The sequence below is a fragment of the Ostrinia nubilalis genome, chromosome 21 (assembly GCF_963855985.1).
Source record: "Ostrinia nubilalis chromosome 21, ilOstNubi1.1, whole genome shotgun sequence".
Lineage (NCBI taxonomy): Eukaryota > Metazoa > Arthropoda > Insecta > Lepidoptera > Crambidae > Ostrinia > Ostrinia nubilalis.
The window spans coordinates 10,620,142-10,638,956 of record NC_087108.1 but is presented as its reverse complement, the minus strand read 5'-3'; the positions used below and the strand labels follow the sequence as shown (position 1 = coordinate 10,638,956).

Sequence of the window (18,815 nt, the reverse complement as noted above, 5' to 3'; positions counted from 1 at the left end):
TCCAAGAGGAATTCCGGAGAAAATCTCCCAAATTCAGCAATCTAGTAAACGGAGTTTAAAAATAACGTAAATTCGTCTAGCTTACTTCATTGTAGCTTAGAATACCATTCATCATCTTTTTATTGTTTGTTCATTCAGACGGTAATTGTTTGACTCTACAATACCTTTCCTTTTCCAAACAAATAATAACCGTTGCTTAATGGCCCTTATCCTTTAGTTTGTTCGATATACATTTGTCACGCTCCGCCGTTATAATTTGTTTATTAGCAGCCGTAAATGTGGCGGTGTCGGTATTGCCATTACAAGCAGTTGACACTCCAATTTATCTGTTCAAATAAATGTCCAGATTTATCTATTGAACGCCTTCCTACATAGATTAAATGCCATTAATAGTTCTGGCTGGAAGTATAGTTTTATCGGTACTTAGGTAGTTATGTGAGCTTATCGTTCGGCTAATGAATTTGTAGTTGGCAGATAATAGTTTTACTAGCAATTTTAAATTAGCCAAAATCTTTAGCATTTACCTACTTCCTCTAATTTATTTCTGTCGTAGACTCTTGAACATCATCAAAAGTTTTTGTTTTAGGCCAAACTCATTCAACTGCATCGTAATCATCATTTCCTATTTTAGTATTAACACTAACATCAAAGTGCCTGAATGTATTCAGTTTTTGCGAAACGTCCAAGATTTCTATAAGTGCAAAATAAAAACAAGTGAGGCCTTGACTGAAAAAGTTCAATAGACGTCGAAAAACCGGAGCTGGCAGCGAACAATTATTATTTGCGGGCGAGTAATGAGTTTGGTGAAACCCATCGCTCGTGACTGATGCCAGTGAGCCGTGAGTTTTTTTGCGGCGCTCGTCTGGCGTTAGGGCGCCATCATAATACTACGGACTCGCTGACGTTGCACAATTCACAGGGCCTCTACTAGTAGCGAGCGGAGACGTGGTTCAGACGTCGGCCCCCCGCCGGCCCCCTCCCTCCCCGCTGCAGCCGGCGCCCCGGCCCTCCTCAGTTGCCTCGCAGCTGTCGCGCGCGTCCGTCGCATATTCCATGCGACCCCGCCAACGCTCTATCGTAATATGGATATACACCACATACGCGCTCTTATCAACATCCAGTTCTCGTATCTGTGGTTTTGCGAAGTCTTCGAAAAGTATAAATGGATTATATTGTAAAGTGCTCCAAGAAACTAGTTTTGTAAGGTCCGCATTGGAATTTCTAATATGGCAAACGGCGCGCCGACGTGTTCGGCACATAGCTTCATAATAATATGGTGTCGGCGGAAATTACGTCACAAAATGCTACTATCAGTTGGGAATGTAAAGCGAGAGTGTAAATATTGAGTATTGTCGTTGTTTCGAAGTGTATTTAAGGTGTTTTCAATGAAATATGAATGCCGCGGCATGGGCGGCGCGCTCTCGTGGCGTCCACGTCTACGCCACATTATGGCGGGTTTTTGCCCCTGAACGGTATCGTATTGTAGAGTTTTACGATTCGTCACCAATAAGAATTCGATTAGCGCGAACACATTCCGATTACACACATTGCCCACATGATATTGTATAGTTATGTGGGTGTTTATAAACATCTACTTCCATAAACCACGAACAAAAATGTTATGATAAACTGATTGCATGTTTTCAAAAGTGTGGTTTTGCAATAATTGTTTTGAATTCTTCAACTGGATCGTTGCTTTGTTCAAAGAACGATCCGAGGTCACTGGCTCAACAAAACGTTGGCTAATCACTTCGCACCGCTGAATGAATTGCTTGACTCAATAATCATGATCAAAGTCCAGCGTACTGATTTGTTTGTTTTGGATTGGAGGCAGTAGGTACTCTAACATTGCCGGCAATAACAATTATGTATCACGACGGAGTTGTGGTTTTCTTAGCGGTTATGAACGTTGGGGCCATGCGGAAAATGGCGGGTCCATTCTACCGCCATTCTGCAGAGGCTGCGTCTGTGTGCACCGGCGTGCATGTGTGCGCGCCGTCATAGTGCAACGTGACTGCGGCAAGCTGTAGTACGAGTAGGGCCTGTAGGCGTGGCCGAGACATTCTTACATCGCTTATTTCCTGGTACATTGTAAAATTATTGCTTCCTAACAAGAAATGGTATTGTGTACTTTTTTTCCAACTTGCTGTTCTTAGAAGGACGTCTACCTGACATTCCAATCAATATCCGGTAGAATCTAGAGATATCGAACATTAAACCAATAATAAAGACTGGATTCCACTAGTATGTATTAGAAATTAACTAGATTGAGTGCTCTAGCTACGATATCATTAGCAGTGAAAATATCGTTGCTTTTGCTTGCGATTACCTCCAATTATAGCTGGGAAATAAGTTATTATATTAAGAATTTACATCATTAATCTATTATCACGCAATTTAAATTTCTTTTTAATTTATTCTTCGAGTGCTTCAGTAATATCAGCCGTTGATTAAGTGCAGAATGTAAAAAAATAAAAATAATCTTGCAAATAATTTCTACATGAGTACTCGTTTAGGGGAAAGGTTATGCAATGGGATAGAGCCACGTGGCACGAAGCTCTCTAATGCGCATGTCAGGGCGACAGATCCATGACAACGCTCTAAATTCTTAGGAATTCTAGTAAGATCGTATTGACTCCTCAATTAATACAATGGATCGAAATTTCAATGGAATTAAAACTAATTATGATTTGCAATTTTGCATAGTCAAATCAAAGCAGATAATGAAAATTACTACAACAACAAAACTTTAGAACTCGTGTAATATAATGATGTCGTCTATATAATTATGGTTCCTTGTTTTACAAACGAGCTCAAAAGCGCTCCAAACATTAAATGGAAATTCACTTTCCTATTAGAAAGTGTTGTCAGACGCTATTCAATTAAAAGTTCCACGTACACGTGGTCGGGAAGGCATGGGAGCGGTCTTTGCGCATGCTCCCAGCTCAGCTGTGATCTGAGAAAATCGTTACCTTGGCTCCAAAGCATCCATTTTTGAATCACGTGGCTATGGTACACAGAAATTGTCATCAACACTATTGCATGTCTTAATCATGTTCCACTAAAATAATATATCATAGAATTTTGTCAGGATTTTCATGAAGCTATACTGAACTCTTATCATATTGTAATACGCAGTGTGTTATTTTTATACTTGATCAAAGAAAAAGGATTGATTGTACTGCTATACAACAACTTTTTCCAAAAGTCCATACAATTGTCATCAGCAATCAGTCATTTAGTATGAGGACGTTAATTTTTTCTTGAGAATTTTGTTCTGTAGAAAATGTAGCTGTAGTTGTAGAATCTACCCTTTTTGTTTGATCAACATTAAAAATAACACACTGTACTCTTATTACATGATAAGAGTTCAGAATAAAGATTAATTAAAATTCTGATAAAGACTCCAAACACACATTGACTTCATCCTTGAACGTAATCTATGATATACAGGGTGTTACTTTGCATTCTTGCCATATTTACAGAGGGTACTATATTACTGATACTGAACACAAATCCGTAAAAAAATAATGCCCGAAAAAATTTTTTTTTAATCTTGATTATTTTATTTTATCGACAATATGTTAAACACACCACTAATTATCGTAACGCATGCACATCACTTGTTGGCGATGGCAATGGAGACTTTTTTACTTTTTATTGTATTTTTAAATATCTATTGCAATCTATTGTCTTTAAAATGTCTTTTTGACACTTGTAAAAAACTGAGAAATCCATCAAACACAAATCACGTTATAAATAATACAAAAATGACTGAAGTGTATTCAAACAACGAATAATTTAAACAAAATGGTGCTTGGAGTGTCTTCAAGACGTCTTAGACGAAATGCTTGATGACGTACCCTTAGCGTTACACCAAATGCTCTACTACCAGCAGGATGGTGCTCCCTCACAATAAGGACGTCAAGTGCGCGAATAATACGTTTGGTGAACAGTGTTTTGGACGAGGGGTCTAGTAGCTTGGCCACCACGATCCTCGGACCTGACACCAATGGATTTTTGGAGTGACTTGAAACGACTGGTATGCGCAGAAGAGATAAACAGTGTAAACGCATTACATGAAAGGATTGTTTTAGTGAAACTGTGATACAAAACGTTTATGTGTTGCGAAAACTAAAGCGAAACACCTACGCTTCGCCGTGCTAGACTGTGCCTTCATCAGAACGGAGGACACTTTGAACACTTGCTTCGCAGTACGTAAACTTTGTAAGTAGGAACTTATGAATAAATAATTAATTGTGAATAAGGTGATTTCATTTCATACTTAATTTATTAATTTGTAAAAATAGGGTACAATGTTGTAAATTAATTGAAACCCTGTTAATTATTACGTATTTTTGACGGTCCTAAGTCCGTAAAGTAGAAAGGAAAATCTGAAATCAACTGAAGAGTATTTTAAAATACTTAGTTATTATGACTGGATAAAAAGGCTGGTACCCAAAGCCATAAAATTAAGAACTAGGCCACGCCCACTAGGTTTATTCCACTTGCACCTGTAGAACGTGCGAGACAAAATTGGTTTAATCCAATTTGTACTGAAAAACCAAATTTACTAAAATCTTAGTGTACTTTCTTTATGGGAGTCTCTTGTTTATCTTAAATAATAGGTATTGTTCCCTACTTTTATCTTTGTGAATATGGCAAGAATGCAAAGTAACACGGTGTATTTTAGTGGAACATGATTAAGAAAATATGCGATAGTGTTCATTGTATCTTATCAAGACATGCCTATTAAGACCATAGATAATTAAAATTCAAGCCTTGAGTGTTATTTTTATCAACCATGAAATGATAAGTTTAGCAGCCAAATTGGATTGTTTACAAAGTTGCATTGTATAATATTTCCTCTCATATGCACTATGATGTCACTTCATGTGACATGCATAAGATATTACTATAGAAATGATCGGAACGGTGTGTTTATTATTATAATCATCAAGCTTCATGCTCAATCAAATTATCGTAAGTAATAAATTACCTTCAATGATCGTCAATAAGCCACCGGGTTCAACTTTTTATCAGTACGGTATTTAGGTCGCGGTCGTTTATGAACAACTTGCGTGTCTCTGTCTATGTCATACTATTTTAATTTCTTATATAACAATTCATCTGCATTAGCATAATTAATTTCTCTTTCATGATTATGTAGTTGGTAGTTGTTACGCTCCAAACAAAGGATCCATTCTCATATTCACTGCCAAGATATATTTACTCCGACCTCCATGTCTCTACATTTCACGTGACTTATAGTTTCAGTACGTACCTATCCTGTATAGTTTTCACTTGTGATCGAAGCATGATACTGTGCCAATTCAACTTTCTCTCCCTATGCATCGATTCCAATAAATCTTCAACCGCTACGATATAAATCAATTGTGGCCATGAGAAAAGGAACGGAATATGGGATAGCGGAGTAATGCGAAATCGGTATTTTACTGTTTACGGTTCTATTATTGCATCCTTATGGTTTATGTTTTGATTTATCACATACTTCTGCACTTTAATTGCAGCTCATGTCGCATTCATCAATTTTATCTAGTCCTTTCTTTGCCTAAATTATTACGAAAATTTGACATTTCGAACAAATGTCTTTTAAGAATAACATTAGTGAGTGCAACCTTGATTCGCCATGTCTAGACGACCTTGCGATCGGAGAATGCCGGTTCTACGTCCGTGTTAATTAACCAGACATATAGAGCGTTTGACATTTGCTGCGTTGCACCGAGAGACAACTTTCACAGTTACTTGTCTAATGAGCACTCAAGTCTTGCTACATCGCGGAAGTTTTCATCTCCAAGACGGAAGACTCTCGGCCTTTGCTAGTGCTTACATTAATAACATGGTCCCAGGTATTTCCTTGTCGAGTTCCCCATCATGTATTTACTCTTCTCGACCCCGCAGAACAAAACATTCTCAGTGATGTAAGATATGATTCAGCAGAAGCTCTAAAGTCGTTTTAATTATAACCGGGATAAGACCAAACAAAGGTGAATCGTGTTTTTGTCGCCGCTCAATTAACTCGCCAGTCACATCGGGATATCCTCCACAATTTACGATAAGACCGTAACACCATTCATATAGAACAATAGATTCAGACTTCCTTTCGTTTGCGTGCGTTTTGTTCGTTCTTTTGTTAGTGAGGTTTTTTCCCGAGTTATTTATAGTACCTATGCGGTGTTGCACCGCGTCTGGTAGTATTTGATTTGTTTACTGCCATCAGTTCAGGTGAAGGTCAGGGCTCGTGCCGGCGCCTGGACCAAAGCTCACATGACTCGCTTGTCTACGTCGCGTGCGTGTTCCCTCGTGATTGGTCGGTCGATCGTACAGCGCACAGCAAAACTAGTACGTTATTCACTCGTATCATCATTGGCGTAAGGGATATTTGCTTTTACCTGCTGACCCTACGCCACGCGGTTTCGCAACTCCAATACATACCTGTCGACATGTTATTTCATTAATCTGAACTCACGCATGTGTACTGGATGCTGTTTCACGTGATGCGTGTTGGTAAACAATATGATGCACATTGATCTCTATCCCTGCCAATTGCCAAAGCTTAGCTTTCATTGTAACTATTTCTGTACTTATATTGCGTGTCGATTTATTTACTTTAATTCCTTGTAGTTATAATGTATATTATTAACATCGTTCTTGTCTATTCTTCTGTTTTTAGTGGTATATTTACATTGTACGTAATTAATAATTGCCTTATTAACTTTTGTAATATCAGTTTTACCTGTGACATGAACATAATGATATAAATTCTCACGAAAAAACTCTAGTTAATTTAAACAATGCTCATATAATTACTTCTGACAATATTAAGTAAGAGCTTATTTTCCTCGTTTGCTTTTGTCATCTGTCGACAGTTTCTCAAAAAGAAGATCCATGCAAATATTATTGTGCTGTGTGAGGACACTGGCAACACAAGGTCACTTGCATTAGCTTGGTTGGTATGACCTCGCTTCAATGCTGGGTTTATGCTAAATAATATTTGGCATTTCCTTCTTCGCTTTCTGAAAAAAATCTTTGTTTTCTAACGACTTGGAAATACTGATCAATATGTGATGATCACATTCATATTTGGTGTCTTTCCTTTGTTCTCTGCATAAGTAGGTTTTATATACACAACAAAAATTGCTTCTTGTTTTCACTCTGTCTGTAACAACAATGCACTACAAAGGTATCAATTTGTGATCAGGGAATTTGATGGATCTTTCTTTCAATCCTCGACAAACATAGTTTTGCCATTTCTGTATCCTCAAATTTGCTCGTTCTGTAACAATACTTTACACAGGCACTCAGGTGTATAAAAAGTTGATATATTTTGTTATTCTGTCGGCAAAACTCTACTCGGCTCTCTCGTAAACTTTTATAGTACACTACGCAGCTGTCTATTATTAAAGTTACTATAAAAGGAACAACTGTAGTAACGAGACGAGATTTCTAGCCCCGAGCTTTAAGAGAAAGGTGAATAAATAGTGGTATATTGAATTACTGAAATAACATACCACTGGGGAAATCAATTTGATGTATGCTTTCCATCTAGGTCTTTCAATTCGACTTTGGTCTAGATCTTTTTATCGGTTTAAAGTCGTGTTAGTTACTCCACTTATAACTCAAGAACGGCTGAACCGATTTAGCTGAAAATTGTCAGGGAGGTAGTTTAGAGCCAGGAGAAGGACATAGGATACTTTTTATCCCATTCGAAATAAAAAAAGTCTGCTTATTTATTGCCATTAAGGCGGAACAAAGTTCGCCGGGTCAGCTAGTTATATCAAAATGCATTTTTATATTGGCGCCATTATTATAATCTATATCTAGAAGTTTGTTTACACATCGTCCAAGATATCAGCTCTATTATCTTAGATTATTTTGTTTAATTTTAGAACAATTATCGCCTAAGAATTTTATTATCATTGGCAGAATCGTGAGGTGGACTGGGCGAACCCCTAAGTTGGTCTCTTGTAGTAAAAACTCATTTTGACTTACTAAACACAGTGACTTACTAAATTATTGCCTCAAGCGTCACTTTTTCTTGATTAATGATTTGACGAATCGAATGCTTCTTTTTCTCTCTATAAAATTTAACGAGCACTTACACAAGTGATGTATGATACAATTTCATCTGTGCAACGCCCTGTTATGCCATTTATTATAAATATTAGTTCATTATTGCAAACTTATTTTCCACTATATCAGCACATTAAACGCGGTATACATAACTTATACTGTCGATGAACTATTATTTCATTACTAACAACCACTTATTGTATTGTAAGTGTTTTGTTTTATTCGATTTCCAATGGTTTTGATAAATCCAATGTGCATTCTACTGCATCAACAATACCAATTATCCTTTCATTATCTTGCTGTAAAAAATAAATGGATACTAAAAGAATGAGCAAACAAGAATATTTATCCTTCTTGTTTCAATCTCGTTAAAAATTGCATGTGTTTAGATCGTTTCTGTTGACTGAATTCGCAATATAATTTGCATTGACCTTCCTGCATTTGTTTGTGTGATAAAATTGTGATGAAAACAGCACCGACCTCATTGAGGTTGACCGTTTTGTAGCGTCCGGTTAGCTTATCATATTTTTTTATTTCCGCTTTGGCAAAACACATCAATCAGCTGATTTATTATACAGTCTGTTGTCTGGAAATAGAGATTCTTTTACCGATATTGATTAAAGTATCATGTCATCCATGTAGGTAAACCTCTGTCTAACAAATGTATTAAAGTCAAAGTCAAAGTCAAAATTTCTTTATTTGTTTAGACTAATAAATAGTTCTTACAAATCGTCATATGCTCTTAAGGAGCCTCTACATGTCTCATAATCTTTTTACCCTACCAGCGCTTCGAGACCAACATTTGGCAAGTGCTGAGAAGAAGCGCCGCAACAAACTCAGTCACCACTGTCTGCCGGTTAATATAAATAAATAGAAATAGTAGTAGTAGGTACATTCGATTCAGGAGCAGTTCACTGAATTTACCATGCATTCTTGTATGGTGTATCATAAGAATGGGTATACAAGATTGCGTGGTATATTAAACAAGGTAGTGACGTGCTAATATCTAGACTTACATAATATTAAGGTACTAGTAGAAATGACTCGCATACATAAATTTGAATAACTTGGATTGACCAGTCCCCGAAAGCAGCGCCTGTTCACAGACATGACGAGTGAACCAGCCATCGCTTCACTCGACCATATTAGAGGGAATGTAATGAATTACAAAATGATTGAGTGTCAAGGCGTTGATGTAATTTCGTGATGCAGCAAAAAATCGTGCGTCTCATGTACTGAGTCAATAAAAGTTCCAATCAATTTGTCCATCACCGGTCGTGTGAACGAATGAGAAGGCCGTTGCCTAACCAATGATCATTCATCTCTAATCTAGTGTTAAATTACCCTTTATTTACATACTACGAAGTGTTTATTCACGGTTTTCATATCTGAAAATTAAATTCTCAGCAAGTTAACATTTTTTCTTGCAGTTTTCTTGGATTATCTCCAGCTTTTTTTCGTTTTTATGCCGTCCTACGGAGAGCAAAGCAATATGTTTTACGAGTGCCACTGCAGTAATAACTTTAGACCACCCCGCATGTAGAGCTTCGAAATGGGCTGCATGTTTCAGTTTTACGACGGATGAAGAGTAATAGTTTCGTTTACATGACTGCAGCTGCAGGCAGTCAAAGAATTAAAATAAATGAATCCAGTGGTACTAAACTCGTAATCGTTGATGAATTCTCATCGGGAAAACAGAAGGTCGCTTTTCCTTCCTGACTGGATCACAACATTCACAGCTGATAACTGTCAGTAATCGGCGAAATAGGGTTTAGGGACGATAGTAATTTTGCAGTTTACATAGAGTTCAACGTTCTCTTAACCACTGATGCATAAAATTTCCTAAGTTTGCGATATCTCCTTTCTAAAGTAACATAAAATTAATTAGAATTGACAAATGATCTGATACGATTGTGGATACCGAGATATCTAATATTTTAGGTCGCTATTAAATCACTTCCTTACTGTAATTTCAACTAACCAATGTAACGTTTTATGCGGAATAGAGCTGCATGTCGATTCGTTGGATCGCCTTACCAGCGGTGAAGAAACCACAACGAAATATGCTGTTCGTTTGTGCAAGCGAAATTGTCTTGTAAAACTTCCTAAATGCTTAGACGGAGAGGCGAATATTGTGCGCCCGCGCATTTTGTACATTGCAGGCCGTTGGTCGCGAGAAATGTGACACCTCGTCTGAACTGGCGACTGGACACAGTTGCGGTCCAGGAATCAGATAGTTGACCTCGTTGCATGTCTTTCTAATGCAATTTCATACTCGTAGACTCTAAATTATTTCCCCATTATGTAATCAAGTATTTACTGTTAATTCGTCAGTAACTGCTCTTTCATCTGGTAGTTTTCTTATTTCTCCAACTTCTAAATTTAAACTATCTTTTCCTATATTTAGCCGTGTTTCGATAAAATATGTAGGTACAGTTTATCGCTAGTTGCAAGTCTATTAGTAGAACATTTATTACTCCACCGGACGTGTAGTTATTGCAAACACGAATACACGTCGCAGCGCACGCTAGTATCGTCACTTAAGTAACATAACCAGATACAGATTACTGGGAAAAAATACTTAACCGATTAATACGAAACTTCAAACAGGGAAACAGATTTTTTACTGACCTTAATTTCAGTTTTGTAATCGCTTCATAATGCAACAAAAATAACCTGTTGCATGATTGAAAGCACGCAATCGATTTGTATACAGACAAAATATACATTATCTACGAATAATTATCGTGATTTCCGTCTGTAAGGACGTTACTTGATGTAAAAAAATCTGTTGTTAAAATATTCAAAAGAGTTGCTACTGAAGATCGGTATTCGTGAGCAAAAATTGCTTTGCTGTAACTAACATGTTATTTATTTTCTGCTCTAAATAATATATCTTTTGCTGATTACGACATGTTGTATCTAGAAATTCTTTTATTATTGCTAGTTTTATTAGGTGCTAAATTAAAAGAAACAGTTCAGGTAGTTAGTAAGAAACGTGTTTGGATTTTTTCTTTTACCAATACATTTGTCAATTTACTTTCGCGTTTACGGTACTTAGTTTTTATTTATTGTGGAAAGTAAGTAGATACAAAATGTAGAAAATTATTATTTCTTTATTATCTTCGTTTATTTTTGCAGGAGTGTGAAATAGACTCCAATTCAAATTGTCATCAGCGATCAGTCATTGTATATAGATGTCATTTTTTTTTAAGAATTTCATATTGGTCCTGTATGAAAAGTTTTGCAGCATTGTGCGCAGTGCATTTGAGCCCTTTTGGTTTGATAAAGTATTTATAAAAACTCCATATTTTTTGCCAAAAGTTTCAAGTTACTAGGACAGCATAGCTCGCGGGCTGGTATGTAATAGTGTAAAGGCGCCGTGGCCGCATTCTTCGGCGCCTACTGTTCCGAAAGTGGGGCAAGCATCCGTTGAATGTCTTGTAGATCTGACATGCGATATCTCTTGCCACCCTCTGGGATCCTGGTACCCCTTGTTTCTTATGAAGTTTTTCATTCAAACTTTTATGTAGAGTTTAATTTTATACTAGGGTCAAAATTCTAGTTGCAGGTCAGACAGGTAGAGCAAAATGGAAATTTCGTGTAAGTCATGGGCCAAAATGGAACCATTCATTTGAATAATTAAATTAAAATTCATGAGTGGAAACATTCATTGTTGAGCTGTATGCATATTGATACGTCAAACTGGTCCCAGTTGCATAATACTTGACAGGTCATCGAACACGCGATAGTAGAATGAAAATTATCCATTGAAACGATAACAGTTTCTAGATATAGTGCCAATTGTGCATTTTCCTTTCTATCATAGACATGGGTTGTTGTCTCTTTACCATATGTTATGTGGAAATTATGCGTATCGATTTATTTTTGGCATATGAGACGTTATAAATAATTTCCTGAATTAACTAATCGAATTAGTAAAAAGGTTACATTATGGCGTATAATAAATTGATAGAACTTCATGAATATTTATGAAGTAGGCATTTATCAAGTGATCTAAAACAAAGACGGTACAAATCCAAGAAACGTGAATTTACAGCGACGATGCTCACTTCATGGACAAAGAGAATTTATTTTGATCCTGGACATGAAAATTCTGCCTAATCATTGTAAACAAAGTATTATTGCCTTTGTTTAAGAACATAAATTGGAAATATGTTACTTATCCCGAGTTTCTAAAAAGCAATTTATAAACCCACTGGTCTGTCTGAAAACTATATTTCTGTGGTCTGGAATTTGTTAGTTCTGCGTACTGTAATGTCACATGTCATACATAGGTCTTTATCTTCTGTTTGGATAGATAAACGTATAAAAGTGGATTCAAATAATATAGAAAGGGTTACTGACATTTACAACAAGACATCAATAACCCCTAAAAGTGTTCACCTTGTCAAAAAATCTGCATAATGTATCGAGATTACATCAAAATATCGATAAAATGCTTTCACCTGTCATCAGCTTTATCCTAAATCGAAACAATTCTTTGTTTCGTACACGGGACTATTCCCACCTCTCGTTCCCACCACTGCAACTCCTGTGTAGCCAGGATCTACAGCTTGACCGCCACAAAAACCCAACCAATGAAGGTCAAGTTTGTCCCGGGGGAAAGTTAAACTGTCATTGGACCCGCAACGAAATTAATCAGAAGAACATAGGAGGAGTTCGAAATTAAGGTTCGACTTCCCTCCATTGCAAAGCGGATGACAGGTGACAAACAAAGGTTTAAAACCTTTAAGAAAAAGATTATGCACCACGGACAATAAATTAAATTAAGGGGGCCTATCTTATGAGCAATTAGCAACTACCTGCCAATAATATTTTTCACAAAATCGCTTAAAAGCACGGAAATTTTTCCTTGTCGCGACAAGATCGGTGTAATAAATTGCGGAAACAGATGTATGTTGTATTGAATTAAGCATTATATCACGTTCATGTTTCCAAAGATCACACTCCCACAAGATATGATGGGCAGACTGCTCATGACTGACATCATCAGTGGAACACTCGCAAAAAGGAGACGGAACTAGTTTGAATTCGTGAAGTTTATGTTTAAAGTTGCCATGTCCCGTGAGGAACTGCGACGAGCAATGGTCGATTTCTAACCATCGCCTAGTTAGACGTTCGCGTACATTCGGGAAGAATTTATATAAGTGACGCCCTTTGACTGACGTATCCCATCTTTTTTGCCATTCATTAAGTAAATCTTCTTCAACGACTTCTCGGGAATCAAATAATCGACTTATTTTAGAACGATCGCGGCTATTTAAGAAATCGGAGGTTATATTTTCCCTTGATGCGAAGTACATAGCCGCACGCTTTTGTACCTCTAAGTCGACCGGCAGTACACCAGCCAGGACTGGCAGAGCCTCCGTGCTCACAGTTCTGTAAGCTTTGCAAAGAAAAATCAATGCAAGGCGTTGACTTTGGAGTAGTTTCCGTCGAGCGGCTCCTATAGTAGCTCTGTCAGCCCAAACTGGTGCACCATAGCAAATGGAGCTTAAATAAGTGGCCGAATATATTACTCGGAGGATTTTAAACGTTAGACCCCACGTCGAGGTTGAAATGTGACTTAAGGCATAAAAGTTCTTTTTAGCTTTTTCACCGATCTGTTTAATGTGCTCGACAAAACTAAAGTTTTTCTCTAAAATTAGTCCGAGATAGCAAACAGATTCCCGTTTTTTAACAGTTATTTCATTGAATTTAATGCGAGGCAAAACCCTAAGATTACCTTTTAATAGAAGCTGATAAGTTTTGTGAGGGGCAAACTGCAAACGATTCCTGTCTCCCCATTGAGATATTAAATTCAAGCATGTATCCGCTAGATTTTCAAGCTTTGATCTAGTGTCAGCCTCTATTAAAAGGAGACCGTCATCAGCGTACCCGGTTAACGAACAGCCTTCGGGTAATGGTAATGCTAGAAAATCATCGAAACCCAAATTCCAAAGGTAGGGCCCTAGGACCGATCCTTGGGGACAGCCGCGCGTGAGCACCTTTGATTCAGCATGATGGCCGAGTTTTAATTTAGTTGTACCGTTACAAAAGTACGAGTGCAGTAGTGAATATATATTACTATAGCATCCACGAACTTTCAGTTTTAAGAGCAGGATCGGCCACCAAGCATTGTCGAAGGCACCTGAAATATCGAGGAATATTCCTACAACGTACTTTGCCACCGAGGACGTCACTTTTTGTCTAACAGATATTACTGCATCTGCAGTAGACTTCCCGGCGGTGAAGCCAAACTGCTGCTCGTGAAAAATTGGACCACCCGGTAGCAAACGCGGCACTACTAATCGCTCTAACAGTTTACCTAATGAGGGAAGTAATGTAATAGGTCGGTACGATTTAGGATCTTCGGGCGGTTTGTCACCTCCCTTTGGTATAATTTTAATAAATCCGCGACGCCATATACTCGGAAACACGCCCTCCGAGATACAACGAGTGAAAACATTAAGAATATCCGTTCCGGCTGTTTTACACGCTGCTTTAATCATTTTATTTGATATTTTATCTTCGCCCGATGCTTTGTTTAAGGGTAAACTATTTACTATATCGTAAAACTCATCAAGGCTAGGAATAGAAGACACAGGCGACTCAGGCAGCACCGCAATAGCATTTCTGACGTCCCGATGATAATCGTTATCGTCAGACACACTATCGTCGGGTATAATTTATTGTTTCGTACAGACGACGACATCAAGGTACATGTGGCACCTTAATTCGTAGCAATAGGGGCTACTTTGGAACAATACTGCTTAGCCTGATGTGCTGTCACCAGCACATTTGTTTTGATTCTTGCATCTGAGTCATTTCGTTGGAGATAAGTAGGAAAGCGTCCAGACGGTAATATCGACTGATTCATACCTGCGGTTGAATGTGCAGTTGGATATGTAATGTTATTTATAGTAAAGTTGTGCGAATTTGTCGGTCGAGTTATTGTTTGCATTAATTATGGTTCATTTGTAAAACTAGACGTGAATTTCATATGCATATAATGCATCTTACAGTACAGTGAAGATGGTAGAGTTTTCTATTTTATTCTATTGGCTTCAATGTTTACGATTACGAGCTTCATGATTAATTTTCGTTATATCTCAGTTTTCTCCAGAGTCAGTTTTAACTTTATTATCTTTGGTATTATATTATGAAGCTTGAGGCAGATCTCTCACAGGAGTTGCGTTGCAGTGTCTTGTAATATTTTCATCACTGACGGCTAAATTAGATCATGGAGATATTGTTTGCGAGTAGAGTCTTCAAAACCATTTTTCTTGAAAGGTGTATTTATAGATTTCTGTTTTCTCATACAGCTTTTCACATTAAACTGTGTACCGTTCATATACAGACAAATCTAGCTAAACACTGCCATCTTATGCTGTTGTCTTAGATGATAAGACATATTCTATTGGTTGATTGCACTTCGTATTTAACCTTTGTATTTTGGATGGTATCTACAATACAATCATGAATATTTTACCTACTTTCGAATATTTTACCTACTTTTAAAGATAAATAAATGTAACCTCTCGTAGGTCAATGCCAGTTTTTAGTTCCTTTTCTTCAAATACCGAAATTAAAATAATACATAATAGAAGTTTGTAGTTTTAAATATGCATTTACGAGTAAATCTACTTATCGTATCGTGATGCGATATAATGTATTTATAACAAAGAAGTCTGTCTTTAAAGTTGTAATAGAAAACAACGAAGTAACTTCTATCTTCAAATTGGTTTTCATGATGATTCCAAATAAGATTTGTCTCAGCTCTTCGAATTTATTAGCTTTGGAGAGTGTTAAACTTTTACAGAAGTTATCGTTAATAGAATTTTGCGCACATAATAACAAATCTAATTATCTTGGCAATAGAAGCGAATAGTCAAAGTCATATAAAGTCAACGAACCCTATATACTTATAATTCCATTTATTACGAGTACCTACGATAATAAGCATGACGCTAGCTATAATTAAATCATTTGCGTAAATACAATATAAATAACCATTATGATTACTTATGTGGTAATTGTGTCAATTGAAGTTCAGTTAATCGCTAATTCTTACGTTGTTGTTGTAATTTTCCTGTCTGGGTCAAAGGAACATACTATTTCAATCACTAATAACATAATATTTGATTTAATAACACATTTTATTCTGCGGCACTACTTACTTGAAACTTTAGTTATTTCTATTCCTCTGGCTCAAAGCAAAAAGTTGGTACGAGTGGCAGAGAAAAATGCACTAGAATACACGGAAACGTTGTTTTAGCGATATTATCATCCTTTTTAAAGTCGATGAAATATTAAACAGTCCAAAGTATGCTATCAATAATATTTACAAACACAATGACAATACACTTTATGATCATGCGTTTATATTGCACTCTCTCTTTATTTACATCGTGATTGTCAGACGCCATATTATTGTGACAGTGTGACGTCATCGTTTGTATTTTGATTGATTTGTCCAGCAGTTCAATGCGACAATACTAAGTACAGTCAGCGACAAATAGTTCGTAACACCAAAAGTAGCCAATAAGTTTGCAACACGTCTCTATTACAGTTAGAATAAGGTTGTCAACTTTTTGGGCAATTTTAGTGTCATTAATTATTTGACTCTGACTGTACCTGTGTCTAGGTACTCATGAAGCCATCAAGAACACGTGAACCGCTCACGTGGTTTTCTTTTGTTGAAAAAACTGATAATTTAATCTTTATGAAGACTGTAAAATTATAGAGCATTTATCGTTTTCTAAATTTAGAAATGTAATTTGCTCTTTGAAGACCTACAAGAGCCTTAATCTGTTACGCTATTTTCATACTTGTGATTTCCTTTTGAGAGTAAATTGCTTAGTTTAAATTAAACTCATTAAATATGTTTACCAAAGGATAAATTGAACGCAAATAAATTATTAATAAGGACACAAGCAAAGAGGTCGTCTCGTCGCATTGAAACTGGCTGTATCAAATTTGTCATGAACGAACGCAATGACGTAACCAATATTTTCAATTCCAGTAGATAACTGTGTGGCATTGCCAATCAAATGTGATTTTATACAAGTGTAGTGATTCATATTAACTTATTTATTATAAATATAGTTATTGTATTAATAAGTGGACAAAACAAAATGGAACGTAACAAATTGTATGCGTTTCGGTGGCGTGCTTCCTTAGTGTAACTAGTGTATAGTGCTCCCAAAGTCTGATCTGTTATTTATTAGTTATATTTATATCTGTGGAGTATGCTGATCAATACGTTTTTGGACACGGAGGATTTCGTGCATTTGTACTACGCGGAGGATGAGGCGGCGCCCGCGCAGAATTGCGGGCAAGGCGCTCGCATGGCTGCCAAGTGCCCGCAACGTCCTCCCTCCCCGGACTACTCTCAAGCACAGGTTTGTAATATAATAAGTGATTAGATGTAAGACTAAATCGTGCTTGAGTTTTTACCCGACTACGGCAAAGCAAAAGGAGGGTTATGATTTTGACAAGCTATGTATGTATGTATGTTCATCTGTTCCCTCGTAACTTCTAAACTACTCATCACAATTATACAAATGACATATTATTAGAAGCGTCTTAATTGTCCGCTGGTTATAGGCTATATGGGGTTTCACAATATCTAATGTGACGCCCTCTAGCGGACAAAACATACAGAATAAAAAAATAAAGTTAAGATAAATATGCCGTGTTTGATATAATTTGAAAACGCTTTATTCCTATTTCAATTTGATTAATTTCATTTGATGACGGCCAAGTGCCCGCAACGCCTTCCTTCCCTAAGCATCCTCTACTCTCAAGCACAGGTTTGCACCTATTAAGTGATTACTTACAATTTTTTTTAAAACTTACCAGCAACCCCAACCCGTCTGGCCAGCGTGGGGTGTGTAGGATCAACAGATCCTCTGTTTCTGGTAAAGTAGAGAGGGTCGTGCTACTGCAGTGAAGACTAAGGCCCAGAACAGACGGTGAAACGCAACTGCAACGAAACTGCAACTGCTAGTTATTTTTGAGTTGCATCTAAGTTTCTGCCATAGTGTCCGTTGAGTGATGTGTGGTCTACACATGACGCGACCAGTTTGAAACTTTCAGTTTCAGTTTAATTCATCAGAATCATCACAAAGTTGCAGTTTCGTTGCAGTTGCGTTTCACCGTCTGTTCTGGGCCTAAGTGGCCCGATGATGATGGCTACAGGAGTTCTCTTTAATAGAATCTTGTGGAGTCACTAGTCTAGTGGCACTTTTTAATCGCTCCGAAAATCGAATCCTGCACAGAGCGAAGTAACTAACAAAAATAACACCGGAGCGAAGGCATTTCGAAATTACAACTGCCACGTTTTGACACTTGTCACAGTTGTCACTTGCATAATAATATGGGAGTGGAACTTTTCTTGTTAAAATTTGATTAATTTCGTTTGGAACACAGAATTGGGTATCAAAGGTAATCTTCGACTGAAATGATGAATAATAATGTCGGTACGTTTACGTATAGTTTCACAAAGTTTAGTGCAAGACCCTGCACCATTGTTTCTCATTCTTCAATCAAGGAATAATGATTTCCTCTGAGCTGTTCAACTATTAAAGAGTTAAAGAGTTAACGGTAAAGATCCTTAGCCTTGAATGCAATAATATGACTCGACGCCTGCGCATGTCCATTCATGGAACTCGGAACACGAACTACAGTTGTACTATTGTCAATATTGTTGTTAT

General features: G+C 37.1%; 1 protein-coding gene across 1 annotated transcript in view; it reads left to right on the top strand.

The window, feature by feature from the left end:
• The first annotated feature begins 1,027 nt into the window (after positions 1-1,027).
• The window catches only part of LOC135082481 (myotubularin-related protein 4-like), an 86,574-nt gene continuing 68,786 nt past the window's right edge, over positions 1,028-18,815 (top strand). Inside the window, exons 1-2 of the mRNA XM_063977277.1 lie at positions 1,028-1,205; positions 17,123-17,501. Of these exons, the coding sequence (XP_063833347.1) occupies positions 17,349-17,501 (153 nt within the window). The 5' untranslated portion in view covers positions 1,028-1,205; positions 17,123-17,348. The remainder of the gene's footprint in view (positions 1,206-17,122; positions 17,502-18,815) is intronic.